Genomic DNA, 11919 nt, shown 5'->3' on the forward strand with positions numbered 1-11919 from the left:
TGATGGTTAGTTGGAGATTAGAATCTCACAGATCGCAGGAAGTGGCGCTGTGGCTCAAATGGTAGTGTGCTAGCCTTGAGCTGAAGAGCTGAGGAACAGCGCCCAGGCCCAGAATTCAGGCCCCACTACTGACAAAAACAAACAAACAAACAAACAAAACTCACAGACTTTCCTGCCCAGGCTGGTTTTGAACCCAGATCCTCAGATCTCAGCCTCCTGAGTAGCTAGGATTATAGGTGTGAGCCACCAGCACCCAGAACCAGAGACTTTTTTTTTTTTGGGTCCGGTCGTGGGGCCTGAATTCTGGGCCTGGGCACTGTCCCTCAGCTCTTCAGCTCAAGGCTAGCACTCTACCACTTGAGCCACAGCACCACTTCTGGCTTTTTTTTTCTGCTTATGTGGAGGAATCGAACCCAGGGCCTCATGTATGCAAGGCAAGCACTCTACCACTGAGCCACCTTCCCAGCCCTCAGAACCAAAGACTATTAAACAGAATGTAAGTGTTGGTCTTTGAACGTCAGAGATGTGTGTATAGGGAGTATCTGATGAACATCCTCTTGAGGTCTCTGTGTCTGTGTCTGAGTTTCCTTAAAGATCTGGCCTCCATGGGACTGGGAAGGTGGCTCAGTGGTAGAGCACTTGCCTTGAATGCCCGAGGCCCTGGGTTCGATTCCTCAGCACTACATAAGAAAAAAGCTGGAAGTGGCGCTGTGGCTCAAGTGGTAGAGCGCTAGCCTTGAGCTGAAGAGCTGGGGGGCAGTGCCCAGGCCCAGAGTTCAGGCCCCATGACCGGACCCAAAAAAAAAAAAAAAAAGATCTGGCCTCCTTCACTCCCCCAGCTCCTTCCTTATAACACTTTACCTCCCTGCCCAGCAAACATCGGCCTCTTATTGTCCTTGAGACAGATTTTATTGACTTTAACCAAGGGCAGGCTCTGAGATGGTGAGCCAGGGAGGAGTTCGGTAGGGCTAGCTATGCCCTGGGGACCAGATTGGTTCTGAGGGGCAGAAGGCCATCTACCCACTCACATGGCCTCTCCAGGAGTGTCTGCCACAGCTGCTTCTCCTCGGGTGTGGAATCCATCCAGGGCACTTGCAGCCCGTAGCTGCTGCCTGGATGTGGGTGGGCAGGGGTAGAAGGCATGGTCACCTTGGACCCTGCAGCTTGAAGGAAAACCTGCTACCACCCCCAGTTCTCAGTAGAAAGAGCTCAGGAAAGGGCAAGGCCATGAATTGAGCCCCTGCCTCCCAGATCAGCTCCCTCAAGGCCCTGCTCTGCTTACCTGTACCTAGGCTGAGGCGTGTGCCCCCCAGCTGGCGGCTAGCCAGGGCCCCGTGGTCCCAGAGGGAGAGCTCAGCACAGGCCTGTCGCAGGTCAGCAGGACCAAAGCCATCATAAACCATGGTGTGGTTGAACACTGGGCTAAGGCTGCGTCGAATCACCCTTGTACGTTGGCGGCTGGCCCGACTGTCATCAGGCAGTACAGAGCTGGAGAGGAGGGGGCCTGGCATCAGATGACTACCCTCTTATACCCTCTAGCTCCAGCTAGTCACTGAGTCTTGCCCCTTCTCCCTAGAGAGGGTCCTCACTCCACCTGAGACCGGGCTCCAGCCTTCACTGCCCCACAACCTTTGCATCAGGTCTCTTGCCTTGAAATTGACAGCTGTTTACAGGACTGCTGGATGACAGCTCTGAAATGCAACCAGCTACTCCCTGCTGTGTCACCCCACCCAGGCCAATTAATTTCCAACACCTCAGAACCCTTTCTGCAAAAACAAATCATTACCCTAAAGTACAGTAGCTGAGAGAATAGACTGGGGACCCAGACGCTAATAGGCCTACATCTACTTCACTCCCCCAGAGTGGAGAAGCTCCCTCAGAGAGCCCCAGAGTTCACTTTGAAAATCAGTGGAGCTGGAGGAACAGCTCATATAGAGAACATATACTTAGAGAACATATACTTAGCCCATGTGAGGCCCTGGGCTTGATCTCTAGAAAGAAGAAAACAAGGAAGTGGCGCTGTAGCTCAAGTGGTAGAGGGCTCGCCTTGAGCTGAAGAGCCCAGGCCCAGAGTTCAAGCCCCACAGCCGACAAAAAAAAAAAAAAAAAAGAAGAAAACAAAACAAAAAAACCCTGAACTACAAGTTCAGGGCCCAACTCCAACTGAAAGGCTGGCCTTTCAGGTTCTTCACTGAGGGCCACTGTGGTCCCTCAGCCCCTGCCTCAGCTCTCCAGTAAGTCCTGTAGGCGCCCTCCAGTCACCCTGCAATGCAGCTCCTTAAAGTTGTCTTCAACTTCCCTGATTTCAGACCATACACGGCGTTCTCTTCACCCCTGCTCAGTGGGCCATCGGGGATGTAGGGAAGGGACTGAGTGGAGATTAGGAGCAGGAAGACACAGCCAGGCCTTGGAGCCCCTCACCATTGTATGTACGTGTCCAGAGATCCGGAGCGCAGCGGTACGAGGTCCTGAGCCTCCTTCACCCAGAAGTGCAGCTCCCCGCTCACAGGCTGCCCGGCGCCTGCGAGGCAGAGTCACCTCCTCAAGCTCAGGCCACCTCCTCCGTGGGACCAGGGTCCCCCGTCTCCCAGGGACCAACCAGTTTGGCCTCTTGTGGGACGGCTACTCACCCTCGGAGCCGGCAGGGACGTACTTGAGGGACAAGGAGAGCAGCCCGCGGCTGGGAAGCTCATCGGGGGAAGGGGGTACCTGGGGGAGCCAGAGGTGGGCTAGTCACGGGCAGGCCCAAGAGAAAGGGCCGCCAAGGGGTGGAGTCTTCAGACACCAAGTGGGTGTGGCTAGCGAGTGGGCGGGGCACAGGGGCGTGGTTTCCACAGAGGGATGGGTGGAAAGAGCCAGCCAGCTCCTGGAGGGCTAGGCCTGCAAGGCAGAGGGGAGGCTGTGTGTGTGGAATGCGGGGTCCGTGGGCAAGACGGGCTCCGATGAGCCCACGCGGGCCCGGCTGCCTTACCCGGGGCTGCAGGGGCAGCCAGGTGGCCTCAGAGTCCCAGTTCCACGTGTCCAGGGGCACTTCGGCCTCGCCCAGAAAGACGTTGCGGCCCAGACTTTCGCGGTGCCACACGGACAGGCTCAGCACGCGGCCCGCCAGCTCGGCCTGCGGGACGGAGTACTGGGGACAGGCGGTGCGCTTTAGTGGGGCACCGCTGGTGCCCGGGCATCGGTGTTGATGGAGCTGGTTCTCCCACGCCCCAGGCAGGATGGACTTCTGGGGGACCCCGAAGGGCATTCATGGGGGTCTAGAATGGCACTGCTAAAAAAAATATGGCTGCAAAAATGGCTGTGCTGGGAAACACTGCGCAAACGGGGTCTCCCTGCCGTCGCCCGGGCAGGATGGAAAACTGGAGGCCCTGGCACGGCGGAACAGGCGGCTCCCGCCATCCAGGCCTGCGGGAAGGGGCGTCCCCGCGGCCCCCTCCTCCCGGAGCCTCACCCGCAGAGTCTCGTTGAACACCGGATTCAGATTCCGTTTCTTCACTGCCGTCTTGCGTTTGCTCTGCTTGTCCGGGAGGAGGTAGATTTTGACGTAGCTGGGGGCAAGGAGGGTGAAGGCTCGGGGTTTAAGGGGCCTTCCAGAGGCTTCTCTCCACCCCTGGGGTGGGGGTGGGTCCCCAGACACCACCCTGCGCACTTGGGACCTCGAGATGTGCCAGGCCTCGTGCCCTCCAGTGACCCCCCAGGCCAGGGCGTGGCGGGCGCCCCCCCCCGTTCCCCCCTCCCCGCTCCCCCCTCCCCGCTTCCCCACCCCGCTGGGCACTCACGGATCGGAGCGGCGGCGTCGAGCGGCTGCCAGGCCCTGGCACTGGATCACGCGCACGCGCAGCTCGGCGGCGCCCGGCTCGTAGTGCAGCGCCAAGTGCACGGAGCCACGCACCTGCACGGCACCCGCGTCCACCTCCCCCGCCAGGCTCATCTGGCTGCCGCTCAGCTGCGGGAGCGGGAGGGAGGTCAGGCCCGGGGGGTGGGGGGCTCACGTCGGGGCTGGGGGTGGGGCTAGGCGATGGGGAGAGGCGGTGTGCCTGGGCGCTGGGGTGGCGGGTAGGGGTGAGGGCGGGGTCAGGCCGGGCCGATCTGGTACCCCGGTTTCACGCCCCCTCACCGTGGAGGAGTTGAGGCTTGACACGGAGGAGCTGCTGCTGAGCATGCGGTTGAGTGAGGGTTCGAGTGCTGGGGTCTCCTCCCCGTTCTCCAGGATCTCAGGGGCCTGCTCGGTCTGCAGAGGGGGCCAGTGACGGGGGCGCCCCCTCCTTCGCCGCCCCTCCCCGGGCCGCGCTGCTCACAGCCGTCGGCTGGCAGCCCCGGGAAGGGGCACGCCCCTCCATAATCCGCTCCGGGTCTTGGGAGCAGCCGCCGTCCGCTCCGGCCTACCTGGGCTGTCGGGGGCCGCGGCTCCGCCCCGGGCGCGGGCTCCAGCTCCGGATCCGCCTCCGGGACTTGCACCTGCGGGCCCCCGGGGCCGGGGGCTGGAGCGGGGCCGGGGCACGGGCTGTGAGCCAGCGAGCCCGCGCCCCCCACCCCGTGCCCCAGCAAACTCGGGTTTACAACCCCGGAGATCTGCAGACCCAGGCCCCAGTGTGGGCCAGGAGTTCCCCAGGGGCGACTAAGGCGGGAGAGGGAAGATGAGTCTGGCGGCTGGGGTCCCTACCAGCCGCTCCAGATCCCCACAACCTCTCGTTGAGCCCTCTCACCTTCTTGGTCCTGGGGCTTCTTCTCATGACCTGAAGCTTTTTGGGAGGCATATGGTGAGGGGAAACCAGGTTCCTGAAGAAAACAAGGGGTAGAGATCACAGTGGGTGCCAGTAAGCAAAGGGGCAAAGGTCATGCCAAGGTCAGAGGTCAGAGACTCCAGCTTGGCTATTCCAGCTTCAGATTTAGAGCAACCCTCAGGGCAGGGCTGGCAACCAGCTGCAGGACCAGTCTGGCCTGTACTTCACACCCTGTCATCCCAGGGCCTGCCCCTCCGGATGGGCTGGCCTGATTCCCCGCTCCTGAGCCTCACCCACCTCACACCTATGTACTGGATTTAGGGGGTTCCATGGCTGGGTCCATGCTACCACTTGGCCAAAGGGAAACTGAGGCCCAGAGCAGGGAAAGAGTGTGTCTCAGGCCTCCTGGTTCCCCAGCACACTCATCCTGAGGAGGCACTAGGAGCAGATGCTCACCTGAGTCTCACTGCGCCTCCGTCCAGGGGCCTCATCTGTAGGGAGCCTAGGAGGAAAGAGAAGGGATTTTCAAGGGAGAGGGCTAGATACTAGAAGACACCTGCCCCCTCCCTAGTGCATCCTCACCTGAGTTCTGGCTCCTCTTCAGCCTCTCTCCCAGAAGCCTCAGCCTCAGTCTCCCCATCACTGCCCAGAGCCTGGTCTCCTAGGCCCAGGTGAGAAGTTTTTGAAACTTCATTCTCAGGAAGTCTGACTATGACCCCACCCCCACTCCAAGGAGAGGCCCTTGGTGATGCCCAATGGCCACCTATAGCCCAGGGATGAATAGCACCCATTGGAAGGTATACAGTATGGGGGGGGGGGCTCTCCCTATCCCCAGGGCTCTCTCTTCTTACCCCTGGAGCTCTTCTTCCTGCGGATAGAAGCTCGGACAAGGTCAGAGCCAAAATGGGCATGATGGTGCCGTTGAGAGCGTGCTTCTTGGAACCAGTCTCCTGTCAGGATCTTCAGCTGACCAGGGTCTACCAGTGAGGCCCGGAGCTTGCTGGAGGAGACCAAAGGGCATGGCTGTCACCACTGAGGAATATTCCTGCCACCCACTCTGTGCCAGCTTGGTACCAGGAACTCAACAGTAAATCAGACCTGACCCCTGCAATGCAGGAGCTCAGACTGCTGGAGAGACAGAATCCAAAAGACAGAAGTACTTTATAATGAGGTAGGTGTAGAAAGAACACAAGACAGAAGCCAGGCTGTGGTGGCTCACGCCTGTCATCCTAGCTACTCAGGAGGCTGAGATCTGAGGATCGTGGTTCAAAGCCAACCCAGGCAGGAAAGTCCATGAGACTCATCTCCAATAAACCACTAGAAAACCAGAAGTGGTGCTGTGGCTCAAATGGTAGAGCACTTGCCTTGAGTTGATGAGCTGAGGGACAGTGCCCAGGCCCAGAGTTCAAACCCCGTGACCAACCAAAAAAAAAAAAAAAAGATAAGAAAAAAGAATACAAGATAGGCCAGCTCTGTTGTGGGAATCTAGGAGGGCTTCCTAGAGGAGGGGATATTTGAGTAGTTTCTGATGATTATTGATCATTGATTATTATGGACTATACTTGCATAATCCTTAATTCTGTGCAAAGACTCTTCAGACCTATTTTATTTTCTGTTGGTTAGTTGGAGATAAGAGTCTTCATGAACTTTTTTTTGACCTGGGCTGGCTTCAAATTGCGATGATCAGATCTCAGCCTTCTGAGTAGCTAGGTAGGATTATAAGCATAAGCCACCAGTGCCTGGCTTCAGCACTATTTTAGCTGAGGAAAGTGGTGCTCAGAGTCCGGAAATTGTCCAAGTGTCTCTCTGTCCTCAGCCACTGTTTGTGGCACCTGTGCTCCTCTGCTTTGGTACATGTATTTCACAGGAAAGATTATTATTATTATTTTTTTTTCCAGTTGTGGTGCATGAACTCTGGGCCTGGGCGTTGTCTCCCAGCTCTTCAGCTCAAGGCTTGCGCTCTACCACTTGAGCCACAGTGCCACTTCTGGATTTTTCTGTTTATGTGGTGTTGACGAATCGAACCCAGGGCCTCATGCATACAAGACAAGGACTCTACCACTGAGCCACCTTCCCAGGTCCCCAGGAAAGATGAGATGGGAAGAGGCTTTCAGGGGCCAAGCAGGGAGGCTTGTGAGTCACGTTCAGGAGTAGCCCCCTCCAAGGGAGGTTTCAGCAAGATATACACACACACACACACACACACACACACACACACACACACACACACACACATTTTTTTTTTTTCAAGTCCTGGGCCTTGAACTCAGGGCCTGGGCACTGTCTTCTGAGCTTCTTTTGCTCAAGGCTAGCATTCTACCACCTGAGCCACAGCGCCACTTCTGGCCTTTTCTGTTTATGTGGTACTGAGGAATCCAACCCAAGGCTTCATACATGCTAGGCAAGCACTCTTACCACTAAGCCACATTCCCAGACCCTCAACAGGATATTAAATACAAGTAGTGTTTGGTCCCAAAGTGAGTGACCAGAGGGACAGGCCTGGAAGCAGGGAGCTGGAAAGGAAGCAGGTAAAACCACCCTGAGAGGTTCTGAGCAGGCCAAGGGCAGAGGTAACCAAAAGATGAAATCAAGAAGCCGGGTACCGGTGGCTCATGCCTGTAATCCTAGCTACTCAGAAGGCTGAGATCTGAAGATCATGATTCAAAGGCAGCCCAGGCAGGAAAGTCTGTGAGACTTTTATCTCCAATTAACCACCAGAAAACCGGAAGTGGCACTGTGGCTCAAGGGGTAGAGTGCTCGCCTTGAGTTGAAGAACTCAGGGACAGTGCCCAGGCCCAGAGTTCAAGCCCCACAACCCACAACAAAACAAAAGATGAACTCGAGAGTTACCCAGCCATCAGATGGCATCATGTTAGTAGAGACAGACAGGGTGGGAGCTACAAGCCTCTGCAGGCCTGAGGCCCCTTCTTCCTGGCGACTGGCTCACCTGACTCGCCCCTCTTCCAGCTGGCGTAGGCGGGCATCTCGTCTGAGGACACTGGCAATGGCCTCCTGCTCCTCCTCTGTTAGGAAGCTGAGATCCAGCAGCCCCTCGGCCTCAGGTTCTGGCCCATGTGCCATGGGGAGGGAGGGCAGGGCCCAAGTCCTCTCCTAGAATGGGTGGCCCCTCTGGGGCATTAGCTGGGGCTGTGCCCCAGATGGGCACACGTGGCTTCCTGGAGGAGACCAAGGGCCAAGTCAGTCTCTAAACAGATCCACAGCACATTCTGGAACTACTGACCTCTTCTCCTCAAGCGAACACAATACAGACATACATGCACACACTCAGAGATGGACAGTGAGACAGCACACTCAGGCACATGCGCACACTGGCCATGGAGGCACAAGTACCTGTGGTCACAGATGTACACTGTATAAAGACAGGCAGGTGCACACCTGCACACTTGTCCCCCAGGAAGGGACCTGTGCAGATGCAGGCATGGACTCATGCCTAAGAGCTGTCATGGGTTGTTCTGAAGCCTGCACACGGCGTGTGCACACAAAGGAGACAGACCACCCACACACACATAAATCTGGGGACAAATACACATTCCCGAATACACAAAGCCCTGACTTTTGTCCACTTTCATTACTCCTGTGACTGGGTTGTGAGTTCCTTGAAGCTAGGAATAGTCCATTCCCCTCAAAACACTCTGCCCTCCATGCAGTTAGTGTAAGCACGTGTGCATGCACACACACATACCTGTGCATGCACACACCATACACCTCTGCACATCCCCTCGCCTGGGTCTGTTCCCACCTACCCCTCTTCACCTCCACCCTGCCCTGGCCCATTTGGCCTTCCTGTCTGAGGCAACTTCCTCTCCCCAGAGTAACCGCAGCACCCCCTCCCATCAGGCTGCCAACCTTGGGTGCCCCCACCACCATGCCTGCCCCTTACCAGGAGCTTCTGGGCCCTTCCACACTGGCCAAATAGCTCAGCCCCCTCCTCCCCACACACCTGGTTGGAAGCCTTGGCTGGCAAAGCAGCTACTAGCCAGGCACCACAGTGATTCCGGAAGGAAAACATTCGCCAGCCAAGAGGGGCGTGTGGACGTGGCAAGGGACCCAGCACTCTGTTCGACCTTGGACCGAGCCCCCTGAGGGGTCTCTCCTCCCTTCTCCTTTCCCCATGCCAGGGCTTCAGGTAGGGGTGAGGTGTGGAGATGACAACTCATAAATAGGTCCTGGATGTGCCCTGTCTCGTCCCCTCCCAGCTGAGTCAATGTCTAAACAGAGCCGTTCCCCTGCTGCCCTGCTTCAGGGCCCCAGACTTCTGCATGTCTGCACACGCATAAAGCCATGTAAATGCCCGTGTGTGCAAGGGCCACAACTTCCCTGCACTTCCGCTGTGCCTAAGGTGCTGGCTGTCCTGAACAGTTTCGGGCTCTTTGGTGGCAGGGTATGTCAGAGCTTCTGTCTCTGTTGAGTATGCATGCTGTGTTGCTGTGTGTGTGTGTGTGTGTGTGTGTGTGTGTGTGCCAAATGGCTGACTAGTGGGGTGACAGTCTCTGTGGGTGTGTGCTTTTCCTTCTAGGCTGTCTGCCACACCGGACAGGGTTTTGTAGTGTGCACTCTGGGGTTCATCAGGTATATGGGGCGGGGGGGGGCGATAGTCAGAACTACTGAGCCTGCTCGTGTTCTGGGCTGGGCCATGGGCATCCAAGCCAGGTGTCCCCCTTCCCAGAGCCCTTTCTTCCAAAGGCAGACACAGTGTTTTGGCCTCTCTGCCTTCTTTAGGCACTTTTCAGCCCCTTTGGTAAAAGAAGTCTGTCCATCTGTCCTGCCAACCCAGCCTTAGACATGCTCCCGCTTCCCCCACCCCTAGGTGCCAAAAGGTGGCCAAGATGCCAGGCAGCAGTGCCTGCCCACCCTGGGCCCCGGCAGGAGAGCGGACAGTGAGGTGTTACCTGCAGGGGTCCAGTAGGGAATGGATGGACCCCTTCGCGGGTGACTCCAGCCCTCCTAAGCAGGAGTCTCAGGGACCAGAAGTGCAGTGAGGAAGGCTGACTCGCCCAGCCAAGCAGTTGCCCCAGCCAGCAGGAGGAGGAGGAGGGCCCGAAGGGGGAGGAGGAGGAAACACCTCTGCAGGGCCTGGTGCAAAACCGGGCCTGGACCATGGCTCCCAGGGTGTGCCCCACAGCAGCTTTCAGAGAACCTAGAGCTGATTGGGTGAGTCAGTGAGGCCCCACTCACTCTGTAACTAGAACAGGCCCACCTGACTCCACAGAGGCAGCACAGGGCCTCAGCTGGCTGGGCTGTAGAATGGGCAGAAGCCCCACTCTGCCCAGGGAGTTGCTGATAGGAAATTGCTTTGAAAGCAAAGCCAGACACTTCTAAGAACTAGTGTAAAGGAGGGATCGAAGACTTTGCAGTTATGCAACCCTAAGCAGATCCCTGCTCTGCCACTATGTGACCTTGAGCAGGTCTCTTAACCGATCTGAGCTGCCATTTCTTCCCATGCAAACTAGATAGCAGAATGCAAGAAGCCTGGCAAAAGGGAAATGCAAGTGCCCGCTACAGGCTGGCATGGAGGAGGTGCCAGCATCCCCTCTCCAACCCATAGTCCAGTGCCCACAGCCATCTCAGCACCCATGCCCCGTGTGTCACCGACACTCTGGCCACAGACTAGCAACTCTGTCACCCTTGGTCACATTCTCTTGAGAACTAGACTCTTCAAGGTAAAAGCCCCACACCCTCAACCTCATCTATGGAGAACTCCTGAGTTTGCATTCTGCCTCTAAGGATACTGGCTTTGAGGCTGAACCTCTGGGACAGTATTCTGCTCTTGGGCAGAAGAGGTCACCCCCAAGGGCTTGTTTTGTTTTCCAATACCGAGGTTTTAACTTAGGACCTCACATATGCAAGACAGCTTGGCACAGTAGTCCAATGTCAGCTGCTCACAGAGCTTAGGATGGCAGGCATGGACCACGGGCAGGCCTAGGCTGCACAGCTGGTCCAAGCCTGACCCTCAGATGCCACCGTAAATCTGGCTCTTTCATCTCTTGTACCCTTAAGAGTCTGGCTAATTCCCTTTCTGTCTCTCATGCTCCTGCCCAGCTACAGGTTCACAGCCATGCTCACTCCAGGCTGGCCTCTGCCCTCCCGGCTCCTGGTGGAGGCAGGGTCCCCAAAGGCAGCAGATCTGAGTTCTACATCATCTGGCCTTGCTCAAGTCTCCACCAGCCGCGTGTTCTCTCTGTAGTACAGGGACGGCAGCTGTCTCACTGGACAGCTGGAAGGCTTTACACCTTCAGCATCTACTCTACCTTCTTTTCTTTTGGTTGGTCATAGGGCTTGAACTCTGGATCTGGGTGCTATCCCTCAGCTCTTCAGCTCAAGGCGAGTGCTCTACCGCTTGAGCCACAATGCCACTTCCGGTTTTCTGGTGGTTTATTAGAGATCAGAGTCTCATAGACTTTCCTGCCAGGGCTGGCTTTTTGTTGTTGGTCATGGGGCTTGAACTCTGGGCCTGGGTGCTGTCCCTCAGCTCTTCAGCTCAAGGCTAGCACTCTACCACTTGAGCCACTTCAGGTTTTTCTGCTTATGTGGTGCTGAGGAATCAAACCCTAGGCTCTTCATGCATGCAAGGCAAGCACTCTACCACTGAGCCACCTTCTCAGCCCCCCCCCCAACCCTCCCACCCCCACGCCGGGCTGGCTTTGAACCTTAATCCTCAGATCTCAGCCTCCTGAGTAGCTAGGATTACAGGGGTGAGCCACCAGCACCTAGCCACTACCTTCTTGTTAGTCAAGCACAATGTCTTTTGAAGGAACTGCCCCAATTTGTGTCCTTGGGCCCCAGCAAGGCCACCTTCTAGGCTGATTTGGGATAGGGGATTAGGGCCAGGCTGCTGGGTTTGAACTACTGTTCCTCTTCCTACTCTATGCCCAGTGTTCATTTCTTCAGCTGAAGAATGGGGTCATGGTATCTACCTTCTAGGGCTGTTGTGAGGAAAAGTCCTTTATTATAAAGCCTGGCACACAGTAAGCATTCAGTGACTTTTTGGGCTTTTCTATGTGGTACTGGTGATGGACCCCAAGGCCTCACATGTGCTAATAAGCGAGTACTCTGCCATGAACTACAGAAGAAGCCTTTCAGCAGGGTCACAGGAAAGCAGCCCGATTTAACAGGTCCACAGGTGGGCGAGCACCCCTAGATGTGTTAGCAGTGAGGAGCCTGCAGGGTTTTGGTA

At 56.7% G+C, this 11919-nt stretch overlaps 1 protein-coding gene across 1 annotated transcript; it reads right to left on the reverse strand.

Moving 5' to 3' along the window:
- Positions 1-900: 900 nt before the first annotated feature.
- Sytl1 (synaptotagmin like 1) lies at positions 901-9750 on the reverse strand. Its single transcript, XM_070036969.1, has 15 exons — positions 9635-9750; positions 7672-7900; positions 5576-5724; positions 5307-5385; positions 5181-5226; positions 4707-4779; positions 4387-4481; positions 4118-4231; positions 3780-3946; positions 3452-3548; positions 2972-3130; positions 2631-2709; positions 2422-2521; positions 1283-1488; positions 901-1112 (listed from the first exon to the last, which is right to left on the reverse strand). The coding sequence occupies exons 2-15, from the start codon at positions 7803-7805 to the stop codon at positions 973-975; spliced, it is 1638 nt and encodes a 545-aa protein (XP_069893070.1). The 5' UTR covers positions 7806-7900; positions 9635-9750; the 3' UTR covers positions 901-972.
- Between the last annotated feature and the right edge of the window lie 2169 nt (positions 9751-11919).

This window comes from Dipodomys merriami, unplaced genomic scaffold (genome assembly GCF_024711535.1).
Source record: "Dipodomys merriami isolate MVZ:Mamm:240054 unplaced genomic scaffold, mDipMer1.0.p SCAF_28, whole genome shotgun sequence".
NCBI classification, from domain to species: domain Eukaryota; kingdom Metazoa; phylum Chordata; class Mammalia; order Rodentia; family Heteromyidae; genus Dipodomys; species Dipodomys merriami.

What these genes read in the sequence shown, in the direction of transcription:
- Sytl1 (XM_070036969.1), bottom strand. Translation starts at nt 7,805, where the DNA reads ATGGCACATGGGCCAGAACCTGAGGCCGAGGGGCTGCTGGATCTCAGC. An exon ending in GGAGGCGCAGTGAGACTCAG is followed by an intron (nt 4,780 to 5,180) that starts GTGAGCATCTGC and finishes TGTTTTCTTCAG; the next exon opens with GAACCTGGTTTCCCCTCACC. An exon ending in CTGGACACGTACATACAATG is followed by an intron (nt 1,489 to 2,421) that starts GTGAGGGGCTCC and finishes CCTCCTCTCCAG; the next exon opens with CTCTGTACTGCCTGATGACA.